This window comes from Arachis ipaensis, chromosome B05, assembly GCF_000816755.2.
Source record: "Arachis ipaensis cultivar K30076 chromosome B05, Araip1.1, whole genome shotgun sequence".
Classification (NCBI taxonomy): Eukaryota; Viridiplantae; Streptophyta; class Magnoliopsida; order Fabales; family Fabaceae; genus Arachis; species Arachis ipaensis.
The window spans coordinates 106,731,534-106,745,810 of NC_029789.2; the positions used below are offsets into that span (position 1 = coordinate 106,731,534).

The 14,277-nt window shown below is 41.0% G+C and overlaps 1 protein-coding gene across 6 annotated transcripts; it reads left to right on the plus strand.

Annotated features, from left to right (window-relative positions):
• LOC107643799 (tRNA(adenine(34)) deaminase, chloroplastic) lies at positions 435 to 13,967 on the plus strand. Of its 6 annotated transcripts, none has more exons than XM_016347548.2 (6): positions 435 to 722; positions 1,126 to 1,240; positions 1,334 to 5,020; positions 5,110 to 5,197; positions 12,308 to 12,435; positions 13,423 to 13,967. In XM_016347548.2, exons 3-6 carry the CDS (start codon positions 1,416 to 1,418, stop codon positions 13,685 to 13,687), a joined length of 4,086 nt encoding a protein of 1,361 aa, XP_016203034.1. In that variant the 5' UTR covers positions 435 to 722; positions 1,126 to 1,240; positions 1,334 to 1,415; the 3' UTR covers positions 13,688 to 13,967. The 6 variants fall into 6 exon arrangements, with proteins under 6 accessions (XP_016203034.1, XP_016203033.1, XP_020979877.1 ...); XM_016347547.2 differs by having other exon boundaries at positions 1,339 to 5,020; XM_021124218.1 differs by having other exon boundaries at positions 435 to 717; positions 1,339 to 5,020.

Below are 14,277 nucleotides of genomic sequence, written 5' to 3' on the forward strand. Positions count from 1 at the left end.
TCACGATCATTTTATTTTAAAAAAATGATATAAGCTCATAATATAAAAAATTATTTTAAAAATAAAATATTATTTTAATTTTTAATATTTAGACTAAATTTTAATTTAGGAAAAAAAAGGTACTTTACCCTCTTGTTTTAATAAACAATTAAACATGCCGATGATATCTTAAATTAGATTTAAACATATTCAAAGCTGTACATAAAGTATATAATCAAATATTTTGCCAAATAATAATATAAGAGGAATGTTAGGGACCAGTAATTTTAGTGTTTTATAATTTTTAATTGGTCATTAATATTTTATTGGTGTGAAATTATATCTAATAATAAAAAATCACTCACTTTTATTTTGATTATTAAGTGCTGGCCACAAAACACAAAAATTGCTACATAAATTTTTCCATAATATAATACACGTCTATACACTCTGGCTGAACTGTGTTGTGTGCTTTTGCCACAAACAAACAAGGCAAATCAAACCCCAGCTGAGACTATTCACCACCCTCTTCCTTTCTCTCTCTCTCTCTCTCTCTCTGCTTTCTCATCCTATTTCTTTCGTTTATCACGCTTTAATTTTGCATTCAACGAAGCTTTAGTGTTCTTTCAGTACACATGCAGATCGTAGCTATGGTGTATAGAACCCATCACGGTTGAGGGTCTCACTTGCTTTTCGCTTTCGAAATCTCTCTCTTCAAAAGGCACGCGCTCTTTCTTAGTTAGGTACACATAACCCTCTTTATCATCAGTTTTCATGCATTTTCGTTGTTTTATCGCAATTAGTCAAGTTTGTATAGAAATTGAATCCTTGTACTCTGGGTTGGTGAAAACTGTGTGAGCATAGGGCAATTCTTTGTTTGGTTTAAGAATAAAATTAAAATTATTATTCTTGATTCAAGTGAAAAAAAAATGATATTTCTGCGTTGATGACTGTTTATTAACACAAAGATTGCAACTACTGTCAGTTTTTTTTTCCCCGAGTTTAATTCATATGCGTCCTTTTGACACCCTTGGCATCCTTATCTTAGGCATTATATAGACTGTATATAAGTTATAATTGACAAAATAATGAGTTCTTTATTGGTATGATTTAACACATTAAGATTTATTTATATTTTTTATTCAGTGTCATGGGATGTAGTAGAATATAAGCAGAGTGTGGATCAGATGTATTTTGAAGGTGATTTACTCAGCGGGCTAACACGCTTTGGGCTTCTACATTGACTCCTAGCATATTACAGGTGACAGCTTATTACGATTGCTTTCGTAGCTTGCTCGGTCCACCTTATATGAGCATTTCTGGCTGTGGTCTGATACTTTCTCTACTTGAATAGCTCAGTTGTGAATAAAAGAGCTTGCTCAATTCATCAGCTTACGGTACCCTCTCCCATCCTTTCCGGGAAAGCAAATGTAACTATGCACAACACATATTTTAGCTCTACAATATATGCTGTCAGGGGTAGGGAGTCATTCTCATTATCTTTCAATGGCTACTCAAACATCTGCTATGAAAGATTTGACAGAACACCATCACACTGTTCATCATGTTGTCACTGTTGTGGTTGTTGTGCACTCTCCAATTATAGGGTAACAATAAAGCCTAGTCTTCAAAATGGGTTGAGGCAGTCCACTCTCCTTCAACTGTCAGCTAGAAGATTTATTTTGGGTAGAGAACAGTTTTTTCCCCGTCTGCCAGCTTATGGTCTACACAAAAGATGTTATGTGAATGAAGAAACTGTTTGCAATAGAAGTAGAAGGAGAATAGAGGGAGAATGTGTCTGTGCAGGAGACTCGCGAAAAGGGAGGGGAAGTTACCATTCATTTGGTTCTGATGATGCCGAAGCAGTTCTCAGCTTATTGAGTGAGCAATCAGATAAGGATACTATTGATGTTAAAAGGAAGAATGTCTCCACATCCAGAAGAAATGAAGCAGAGAAGAAAATAAAGAGTGTGAGTAGGCAGAGAAATTTGAATTTGGGTAAGAAAGTAGAAACAAAGACAAAAGGGATCTTGAAGCAACGCGAGACATCTGCTATTGACTTGAGAAGAGAGAATGAAAAATCTAGCAGAGGAAATGTAGCCTTGGCCAGAAGTGAAGGCCATAGGTCGAGAAGAGATGTTTCTAGTTGTTCATCTTATTACACAGTTTCATCAGGAGATCTCGGGAGTGACATCGATGTTCAGGATAAACATGGTTTTGAAGAATGTTCATCAGGATATGAGAATGATGAAGCAAATTATGTGAAGGGACAAGTGAAGGAAGAATTCAACAAACAAAGTGATGATTTGGTGAGGCTGCAGGACTTTTCAAAGCATGAAAAAACTGCATTTGGTGCTGACATTGATTCTAGCCTAAGGAAGAAGTCTGAAAAGAAGCTGGCCGAGGTAACAGTGCAGGAAATAAAATCTACAAGAGAACAGCAAGATGTGCATTCAGAAGCATTTGGATCTCATGAACCTAGTAGTTATGGTAAAGCGTCTCTTTCACATAAGCAAGTCAATAGTAAGGAAGATGATTCGTCTTTTCTCAAGCGTCAGAATGCATTTATTCAAGCAAGAAACAAAAGGCATCAATATACAGGTGTGCAAGATTCTGGTTTCAATGAATTTGAAACAACCTTGGTTTCAAAACAGGCATTTACTGGCAGGCATGAGGAACTTGATCTATCTGATGCACAGATAAAGGAAACAAGAGATGAACATAAAAAAATTGTTGGCTCTACTACCACTGGAAAGAAAACCTTGAATTCAAAGAAGATCTCCAGTAGCAGACATGGGAACCTTGAGATACTAGAAACATGCTCACACGAAACAAGTGATGAACAGAACAAATTTTCTGGTTCTAATTCTACCACAGGAAAGGATGTTATAAATAGAAGTTCACATAAATATATTGAAACTTCAAAAGTTGAAGACATTCAAAGGACATCCATGGAGAATCTTGGAGCACAAAGGATTTCAGTTTCGAGTTCTGTTCAGGAAATGGAGGAGCATCAACACCAAAAAGGAGAGAAGAGACTTCTAAAGAGAGAGGAAAAGACTGAGATTAAAGATATGAGAAAATCTCAACATATTTCTGAAGTATCACACGATCATCAGAGTAATATTGAAGATACTTATATCATAAATGCTAGAACTAAAATAAAGAACACAGATGAAAAGCAACTTTCAAGCTCTAAAAGAACCTCTGAGAAGGTGAAGCACATCCCTAAAAGCACATTGAAGTCAGTTGCCAAAACTACAGAAAGTTCTTGCCAAACAGATGAAACAATTGTAAATTTTGAATTAAGCAGGGAGGACAAAACAACTCGGAAAGTAACAATTTCAGATAAAACTACCTCAAGAGAGGAATCCAACATCCGGGGATCAAGGAGTTTTGTTTCTGAATCTGGAACACATGTCACATTAACAGATGATCATGAAAGAAAGTCTGCAACGATGTTGATTGCTTCCTCATCCCAAGAGACAACAGGTGGAGGCTCAGCACGTGCTCAAATAACTTCACAAGTCGCTAGCCCAGAAATTATTGTCGAAACTTCAGAAAGTGGCTCATCTGATACATCTGATCATTCTGATAAAAGTCCTGTTTTGCTACAATATTCTAGAGATGGAAGTAATCAGTCTTACAGTGAACCGTATACCATCATGGCTCCAGAAGATTCTCTTCGTTCAGTTGATTGCTTAGAGAAATCATCCAATCAGTTTGTTGCTGAGTTTGTTCAGAGAGCCAGACATGAAGTTGCCACTTCAGCCACATCAGAGGTGGAAGGTACTAGAACAAAGTTTGCTGTTGAAGATGAGGGGAACCAGATCTACAATTCAAGCAGGCAACATACTGAAGATGATTCTCAGTCTAAGAAGCATGATTCTAGCCATTCCTCTGGGATTCGTGAGTCCAAAGGACCTTCTGATGAGATGTGGGATGAAACAAAATCTTCTGTTGAGCAAAGTCAAAGAGCTGAAGAATCGGAGGTTGGCAATGAAACGTCAAAAACAATTGTCCGTAGAACCGGCAGGTCCCTGTGGAGTATGATTGCTGACGTTGTAAAATTGCGTTGGGTTTCACATGCTGCTTCTACTTCAGCTGAAAGATCAGATGAGAGAAACTCACCAAACAAGTCTGATAGTGAAACATGGTTTTCTGGGCAGGAGCATGCGGAAAGGCATAAAAGTAGTGCCATAAAAGAAGCGAGTGTGATACCACCAGAAGCCATTACAATTGACAAGTTAAAACAGGGTAAAAATGATACCCAACGCGAAGGGGAGATGTCTGACACTAGAAGAATTAAGGACAAAGGAAAATGTGTTGAGATTAGATCATCTGATAGTGAAACATGGTTATCTGAGAAGGAGCAACAGGAAAACTATGAAAGTACTTTAATAAAAGAAACAAGTGTGCAACCACCAGAAGTCATGACAATTGACAAGTTAAAACCGGGTAAAAATTATACACAAAGTGAAGAGACGTCTGACACTAAAAGAATTAAGAATAAAGGAAAACATGTTAAAGTTAGATCATCTTCAAATACAGAAGAAAGTGGGTCTGCAACCATCCCGTATGCTTCAGGAGAGGAAAATATTGAATGGACCAGAGATAGAAAAGATTTAAAAATTAGTACTTCGGGCATTAAAAGTGTGGACTTTCCAAGTGCATCATTGCCTGCCAGAGGGCCTCCTGTTGCAAGCCCAATTGTAAATATTGGTGTGCTTGACTTGTCTCGAACTCGGTCAGTGTTGCCAATCAAGGAACCAGTTCCTTCAGTGCAGTCTGAATTGTCTGCTTCAGGGGAAAAGGATGGAGAATTGAAACAAAGAAAGTTTCAGAGGACTGGGCAAGTCTTAAGAGATAGGTTTGATGACTGGGAGGAAGCCTATCAACTTGAACTTGAGCAGCGAAGGATGGATGAAATGTTCATGAAGGAAGCACTTCTAGAAGCCAAGAAGGCCGCAGATATTTGGGAAGTCCCCGTTGGTGCTGTTCTTGTGCAGCAAGGAAAAATTATTGCCCGGGGATGCAACTTGTGAGTATCATGATCTACAATGATATTTCAATCTCTTTAGCTGTTTTGCATTAAGTTGTTCATAATCAATATCAAATAATCTGTTTCAGGGTTGAAGAGTTACGGGACTCCACTGCACATGCAGAGATGATTTGTATACGAGAAGCTTCAAATCTTCTTCGGACATGGAGACTATCAGTATGTTCTCTTTGTTTTAGTTTAAATTGTTTTATTTACTGCCAAAGTTTGATATTTGTTAGTTCATTGATATGTTACTTTTAAGTCCACGTGACTTTCTTAAGATACGACAGTAGTGTCTTTATACTCTCATAGTTGAAGTGAATAGCAGCTGACCTAAGATTTACACAACATTCATAACACTTTTAACATCCAAATGCTTGCTATCTAATCTGCTATTTTTCTTATTCTCTTTAATATGATCTAATCTACTATTATAGTATAACATATGAATGTCAATTAATTATTGTAACATACCACTAAAATGACAAGCAAACTGAACCATGATCATGTGTTCACTGATGTCATAGAAATCTGCCTTCATGGTGACAATATCTCTAATATAGACAATAGTTAGGTTCAAGCATTGTATAGGACAATCTTCAAGCACACCTTATTACTTAATGAGTACTGTCATGGGTAAACAGTCTGGTTTAAGAATCGTTGTCTTCCTTTGGATGCTTCTTGGTAGAGAACATAGTTTGGACTATGCTTAGTGTTTCACTAACCAATCTATGTTCACAATGCCTAAACTAAACACCATCCACATGTCTAAAGTGTAGAGTTGGGATAAAATTTGACCTTAGTTCAAACCTTAAAGCTTGTTCAAGAGAGAATGATTTCCCAAGTTATTATAGAGTACTTTGATCATATATCTAGCCAATGTGAGATTAACACACCATTGTCATACCTAATTCTAGACATTTATATGTAGCTTAACATCATCCATAAAATAAACTTTGATTATATTAGACTTTACCATTATGTACAATATCATGCTTCTACCTAACAACTTAAACTTTTAGAAGATATGGTTGAACTGGTAGTTCTACAAACAAGTTTTTCTGCACTATACAAGATTGAAAGAACATGATCCTTTCATTTTTCATGATTTGGGAATCTAAAATAATTCTTCCATTATTCAACAAAGCATCTTTAGTAGATTTTCCAGTGTATTAGGAATGAAAGCCCACCTACTTATTAGAGAGGCTGAGAGTAAGCGTTAGCACTTTGAGCTTCCCTTCATTTGCTTTGCAGGAGCTGCACATTGCATCAGTTGCAAAATAGGAAGTCAGGAATTAGGAGAGCAAGAGACCTCCCAAATATACCTACACCATTGTATTCTTATTACCAAAATAATACACACTTTCTTTGTTTTTTGCTTTTCTCTGAATTGGTTCCTCGATACGTCTTTGATCTTTTTGTAAGCACCTAAGGAAAGTGAACCACACCTTAATACTCGATTCTAACAATCCAGCGTCACTGGAGACGTGATGGATGCACTCTATAGTACTTCATTAGGTCTCTTGCTGACCAGAATCCTCTAGAGGTAGCCCTCTTTGTACCACTGACAACCAGGCTCCGATATCATTGTTAAGTACCTAAAGGAGTGGGGGATTACACCTTAAAAACTATTTGTTAAGGGGGAAGAATTACTCCCCTTAAATACAACATTGAGCATCCTACTGATGTGGGACTTTGGAAATCCTATACAACCTAAGTCTCTTAACACCTTTGTCATCAACTATTACAAGATTGGCCAATCTTAGTATTTTTACATGACAATTTCTTGTTGCTATGTTATATATATCGAGTACATTTGCTTTATAGTTTGTAGACTATAATTTGGTAGCACAAAAAGGTAACTTTCTTCACTTTTGCTAAGAAGATGGTTCAGATCATGCAATAACCTGAACATGTTTATAATATTGGATAACAAAATAAATCCGGTGTAGATTGTCTATTATGATAACATATTCAAGGATGGATTAGTCATAAATAATAACTATTGAAATGGGTTAAGATAAGAAATAGATTATGTATGTGATAGAGAGACGCCTACTACTAACAGGTTTGGGTTGTGTTACAAAGGGAGGGGTAAGTAGCAGTTAAGTCGGAGTTTTAGGAGTTGTTGGCATGTCTAGCTCGCTGATAAGTCACTGCCTATAAATAGCTAGGTTATAGTTAGTTTAGGGGAGTGTATTTTCTGTTATGAATTCTGTTAGAAGTGGAGAGAATCCCTCTCCCTGTGTTGGTAGTTCCAACCGTGTAGAATCTTCTAGGGAGTGCTAATTGACCATCCCTGTGCATCAATAAAGCTTCCTGTTCTGCCATTGCGGGTTCTATCAACTGGTATCGGGAACGTGAGGATCCCGACGCTGAATGGTGCAATCGAAATCGAGGAAAATGGAGACACTATTTGACACAATCAAGTCGCGCATGGAGGAGATGTTCCGATCGATGCAGGAGACACTGCAGCGCTTCGATTCCCGAATGGATTCGTTCAAAAATCGCGCGCCTAATTGGAACGAGCGAGGTTCACCGGGATCGCACCTGGCCGCAGGCTCGTTGGCCGGATCCCGCGATGTGCCGGAGCAATGGCAGAAGCTGGAACTTCCGATCTTCCGCGGTGGTTTGGATTGAACGCATGGAGCAGTTCTTCTTGCGCGCAGTGCCAGAGGAGGAATGGCTCACGGTTGCCACCTTCTGCAGTGGCGGTTCCTCAGTACGGCGCTGCTACGGCATTTTCAACCGGAACGACTGCAGAGTCCATATCAAACGCTGCTGAAGCTGAAACAGACGAACTCGGTACGGGACTACGTTGATCAGTTCGTGCTTCACGCGTGGCCTCTCCGCGGAATTGCGCTGGAATTGCTGATGGACCTCTTTTTGAATGGGCTGAAACTGGAAGTGGGGGAAGAATGTAAACTGTTTCCATACCAGTCAGTGGACGAGTTAATGGAACTGGCACAGAAGGTAGAAAACCGCAACGCGGCCTTGCGAGGGGTATCGGGACGTAGTAAACCACTGGCTCCCAACTTTGTCGTTGCCAATTCAACCGCCAACAAAGCTGTGCACCTTGCTACAGCGTCCAACTCTGCAGCAAGAAACGGCAAAGAATTGACAACGGATCCCTCGCAACGGCGCGGACTGCGACATCTCAGCAACGAGGAGTATAGGGCGAAGCGCGCCAGGGGGGGAATGCTTCCTCTGTGATGAAACCGTACACCTCTGATCACATCTGCAAGAAGAGGGAGTTCAAGCTTTTAATCATGGAGCCAGACTTTGAAGTGGATTGGTTACAGCATGAGGCGGTTCCAGAAACAGGGAAGCAGGGACAATTGGAACTCAAATTCATGAGCTTGAGTGGATATCACAAGTCAATTAAAGCCTGGGCAGAGATAAATGGCCGCCGTGTACGCGTTCTCAAACATTGTGGAGCTTCGGACAACTTCGCGACACCGAAGATCATCACCGAGTTGGGCCTAAGGATTGATAACACCCCTAAGTTCCAGGTCAGGGTAGCAGATAGTAGCAATAAAGGTGGACAAGGAAGGTGTTTGGGCGTCACTCTCCAATTCAAGGAATTGGCGATCAAGGAAGACTTCATCTTCCCAACTGACGAAGTGGAGTTTGTCTTGGGGCTGGCGTGGCTAGATAAGTTGGGAGACGTCATCACAAACTTCAAAAAATCATGCCTTCGATTCTGGAATGGGGACAACCTGGTTACTTTGCAGGGGGACCCAGAGCTGTGCTATGGAGGCATGCACCTTCAATCTACAGTTTTGTCAATTCAAGAAGGGGGAGAGGGATTTATGGTCCAGCTGTGGCCCATGACTTTGCAAGCTGCCGCTGTATCACAGGTGCCGCAGGTGATACAATCGGTGTTAGCTTCTAATGCTAAGGTGTTTCAGACATTTCCAGGGCTGCCACCGTACCGTCGCCATGACCATGCCATTCCATTGAGAGAAGGAGCTTCAGCCCCGAATATAAGACCTTATCGTTACCCGCACCATCAGAAATCAATGATTGAACAAATGGTGTGAGAAATGCTGGCCTCGAGGATAATTCAGCCAAGCTCCAGCCCTTTGCTAGCCCGATATTGTTGGTGAAGGAAAAGGACGGCAGCTGGGGGTTGTGTCGATTATAGGGCATTAAATGGCATTACGGTGCCGGATAAATTTCCTATCCCTGTCATTGATGAACTACTCGATGAATTGGGAGGAGCTGGAGTTTTCTCTAAGCTGGATTTAAAATCTGGGTACCACCAAATTCGGATGAGGGATCAAGACATCCACAAGACTGCCTTCCGCACTCATGGGGGCCATTATGAGTTTCTAGTCACGCCCTTCGGCTTGACCAACACCCCCCTAGCTCCTTCCAAGCCTTGATGAATGGCATTCTTAAGCCTCTATTACGGAAATTCGTCTTGATCTTTTTCGATGATATTCTCATCTATAGTCATGATATGGCGAGCCATGCCCTTCACCTCCAAGAAGTTTTCCAGATTTTATTGGAGAACCAGTTGGTGTTGAATGAGAAGAAATGCACATTCGCAATGAGCTTGGTGGAATACTTGGGTCACATTGTCTCGGTACATGGGGTCTCAGCTGATCCTAACAAAACCATAGCGATGCTAGAGTGGTCGGTGCCTACGGACCAGTGGGCTTTACAGGGATTCTTGGGCCTTACCGGCTATTATAGGCATTTTGTGCAAGGATATGGGGTTATGCCAAGCCGTTGACGGAGTTGACAAAGCGAAATGCATTTGATTGGAATGACAAGGCCCAGGAGGCTTTCGAGAGATTGAAGAGGCTGATGGCAGACCTACCGACTCTAGCAGTCCCGGATTTCAATCAAGACTTTGTGTTGGAAACTGATGCATCGAGTGAGGGGTTGGGTGCGGTGCTGTCCCAGCAAGCCAGACCAATAGCATTCCTAAGCCAAGCACTATCTCCAAGGGCCCGGCAAAAATCTGCATGAGAGGGAGTTGATGGCCATTGTCTTTGCTGTCCAAAAGTGGTGGCATTACTTGTTGGGTTGCCATTTTACTGTTCTCACAGATCAGCGAAGTCTGAAATTCCTCACAGACCAGCGACTCATTGACCCAGCTTACTTGAAGTGGACCACTAAATTGTTAGGCTTGGATTTTGAGATCCGATACCGGCCAGGCCTTGAGAATAAGGCAGCAGATGTCTTGTCACAACAAATGATGGCAAGGGCAATCTTGGTAGTGCATATGAACCTTTGGGAAACGGTGGAAGAGGAGGTGGCTCACGACCAAGAGCTACAAAAGATCGTGGTCGCCCTGCAGCAGGGGCTGGATGATTATCCGGGGTATTCCCTGCACAAGGGACCGCTGTCTTATCAAGGGAGCAGTTTTGCCTGCAAATTCTTCTCAGATCCCGCTTTTGCTGGCATTGTCCCATGATAGTGGGGCAGGAGGACATTCAGGCTTCTTTCGAACCTATAAGCGGCTAGCAGCAGCGGTTCATTGGCTCGGCAAGAGGCAAAGGATCAGGGATTATGTTGCTGGCTGTCACACTTGCCAGCAAAACAAGCACGCAGCGATGAAACCGGTGGGGCTGTTGCAGCCCCTACAAGTTCCGGAGAGAGTTTGGGAGCACGTGACAATGGATTTTGTGGTGGCATTGCCAAAGTCCAAGGGCATGGACACTGTCCTAGTAGTGGTCGATTGGTTAACAAAATACACTCATTTCATCCCCCTAGCTCACCCATTTTCAGCCAAGGAGGTGGCGCTAGCCTTTATTAAGGAGGTGGTTAAACTACACGGGTTTCCCAAGTCAATCATATCGGATAGGAATAGGGTGTTCATGAGTAAGTTTTGGTCCGAACTATTCCAAGCCGCAGGGACAAAATTGAAGCACAGCACGGCATTTCATCCACACACCGATGGCCAAACCGAAGTGGTGAATCGCTGTTTGGAGACTTATTTGCGGTGCTTTGTGGGGGGCTACCCAAAGAAATGGTTGGAGTGGCTACCATGGGCTGAGTTTTGGTTTAATAACTCCTACAATGCCTCAGCCCAAACAACCCCATTTCAAGCACTTTATGGTGTGCCAGCACCTGTTCTTTTCCATGGAGAGACTTTTCCATCCCATGTTGAGGAGGTGGCAGCATTGACCGCAGCCAGGGATGCTGTGTTGGCAGAGCTGAAGACGCACTTAGTGCAGGCTCATCAGCGGATGAAACAAGCAGCAGATAGGCATCGAAGGGATGTGGAGTTCAAGCCTGGTGAGCGGGTTTATTTGAAAGTGCAATCTTATCGGATGCAGACACTAGCGCGGAGGGTCAATGAAAAGCTAAGCCTGCGTTATTATGGACCGTTTAAAGTGGTTGAGAAGATAGGGGCAGTGGCATACAGGTTGGCCCTGCTTCAAGGGTGCAGACTTCACCCGGTTTTCCACGTTAGCAAGTTGAAAAAGGCCGTCCCGCCGTAGCAGCAGGTGCAGACGCTGCCACCGGGGTTGGCTGAGGATGGCGAGCTGGTGATGCATCCGTCTCAGATAGTGGCATCGCGAACCGCAGAGGATGGGGCTTTGGAGTATTTGGTGCGCTGGATGGGCCTCTCCTTGTGAGGACAGATGGGAGCGAGCGGCGACGTTGTAAGCTACCTTTCTGGAGTTCCACCTTGAGGACAAGGTGGTTGTCCAAGGGGGGAGTATTGATAGAGAGACGCCTACTACTAACTGGTTTGGGCTGTGTTACAAAAGGAGAGGTAAGTAGCGGTTAAGTGGGAGTTTTAGGAGTTGTTGGCATGTCCATCTGGCTGATAGGTCACTGCCTATAAATAGCTAGGTTATAGTTAGTTTTGGGGAGTGTATTTCTGTTATGAATTCTGTTAGAAGTGGAGAGAATCCCTCTCCGAGTTCGTAGTTCCAACCGTGTAGAACCTTCTAGGGAGTGCTAATTGGCCGTCCCTGTGCATCAATAAAGCTTCCCGTTCTGCTATTGCGGGTTCTATTAGTATGTTTCTCTCTAATTTTATCTTTCAATTTATAGTGTTAAAACCCTTGTTATAACAACATTCTCAAAATGTGCTTCTATAAAAACATGAATATCATATGTTCAAATTACCTTTAGTAGTACTTGATAAAGGTGGTTTGGAATGGAGGAAAAGTAAATGATGTGTTATTAGCTAACTTCGTTTCAAGGATCATATAGTAATTTGGTCTGTCTTGAGGAATCATTGACCTCTATTATTACTTATGTGATGCAAGAATTAGTTTCATGTCTCATTTGTTGGCGACAAAATTTTCTCACTTTCAGGGCACTACACTTTATGTTACGCTTGAGCCCTGTCCAATGTGTGCTGGCGCCATTCTTCAGGCAAGAGTAGATACTGTTGTGTGGGGAGCTCCCAATAAGCTTCTTGGAGCTGATGGAAGCTGGATCAGGTATGCAGCTGACATGCATGTATTGTGTATAGTTATTGGGTGGCAAGGGGAGTTGAGTCTTATGTACATCTTTTTCATGACAAAAACTGGTTTATTGTCTTTGGTAGGTTGGTTAAATTGATTTTGGTCGTGCATTAAACTGTTGAAAGAAAATGAGGGAATTCATACTACTAAAATATTAAATAGATACCAACGTGTCTATTTGTCTACTTTATTTATTAAATGTGTATAATAATAACAAATGTGAAACTAGTTTAAATGATAAGTATTTATACTCTAATTAAAAGGTCATAGGTTCAAGTCAAAAGGGTATGAATATATGCAAAGAATGGCATTTTAGTGAGGAAAAAAATGTGCACCTAACTTCCATTATAGTAATAACAATATCGGGAAAGAAAAAGAATAGTAATATTTATACCCTGAAACATAAATCATACCAATTGCATTTGAGTTGTCTAAAGTTTGAACTATATAATATGGCCAAATAAAGAGAAATATTTGGGAAGGGGAGTTTTGGAACAACAGTTGAGTTGTCTCCATGTGACTTGAAGATTACAGGTTCAAGCCGTGGAAACAGTTACTGATGTAATTAGGCTGCAGATATTACACTCTTTGGGTGCGACTTTTTCCCCGTGTTAATGCGGAATGCTTGTGCACCGCCAGGCTACCCTTTTTTTTTGTAAAGAGAAATGTTTGGATACCAAATCCCATTTGTATTGTTCTATGAGATCCATTAATAGAGGCCTACAATTTGGTTTGTGTTTGGCATGGTTTAGGAAGAAACTTCTGTATTTAAAACTGGTATAACTTGCATCCGGAAAAAAAAAAAAAACATTATACCATCTTTTTGAAGTGACTAATTTTCCTGGTGGGAATTGAGTCATGGAAAGTTACTTGTATGCACTTATTCAGTGCATCAGAGATTCTATAGATGATTTATGAAAAGGCCAAACAAAAATAAATAAAAATGACTGAACTTTTTTGCAGGCTTTTCCCTGAGGGAGGAGAAAGCTCAGATTCCAGAGATATGCCGCCTGCTCCAGTTCATCCATTTCATCCGAAGATTACGATACGACGAGGCATCTTGGAAAATGAGTGCGCAGATGTAATGCAGCAATTCTTTCAGCTGAGGAGGAAACAGAAGAAAGACGAATCGCCAAAGGAGCCTTCTCGCCTCTCACTTACTCACCGGCATCACCACGCCAAGTTCCTCAACAAGTTACATGACATCTTCCACGTATTCTGTTTGTAAATGACCTATTAGCACATAATTTTCCCTCATGTTTTAAATGAGCTTTCTAAATAAAATATTCAAACATGATGAGAGTGGTCATAATGAAGAGTACAATATTCCATTTCCATTTCCCACTTCTAGATCATATTCAATCGGCTATGCTGTCATCAACAGTAATTCCAGAAGTTAACAAAAATACTGTTGGCAACCTTTGTTACAAAGTTATTCTTTGATTGTTTCGTTTGGAATTATGACAATACTTATATGATATAGTAGACCCTATCTGTCTTTGTGATCATTTACAAGAAAGAGAAATCTGGAGTATGTACAACGATTAAACTGCAGCTAAAACATCACAATCGCTTTTTATGTTGGACCATCAGATATCAACAGAAAGTGAGAACGACCTCATACTTACACATCGCTCATAATACGAATGTATGATGTAAATTGTAGGCAAAATCATGTCTGCGCCAAATATTAAACCTAGGGTCAGTTACTCAGTTATACTGAGCGATGTTTTGTGTAATTATAGCCACCCCAATTGTTCAACTTTTATTCATCTCTCTTATTTATCTCGTTCAACAAAGATTTAATAATAAAGTAGT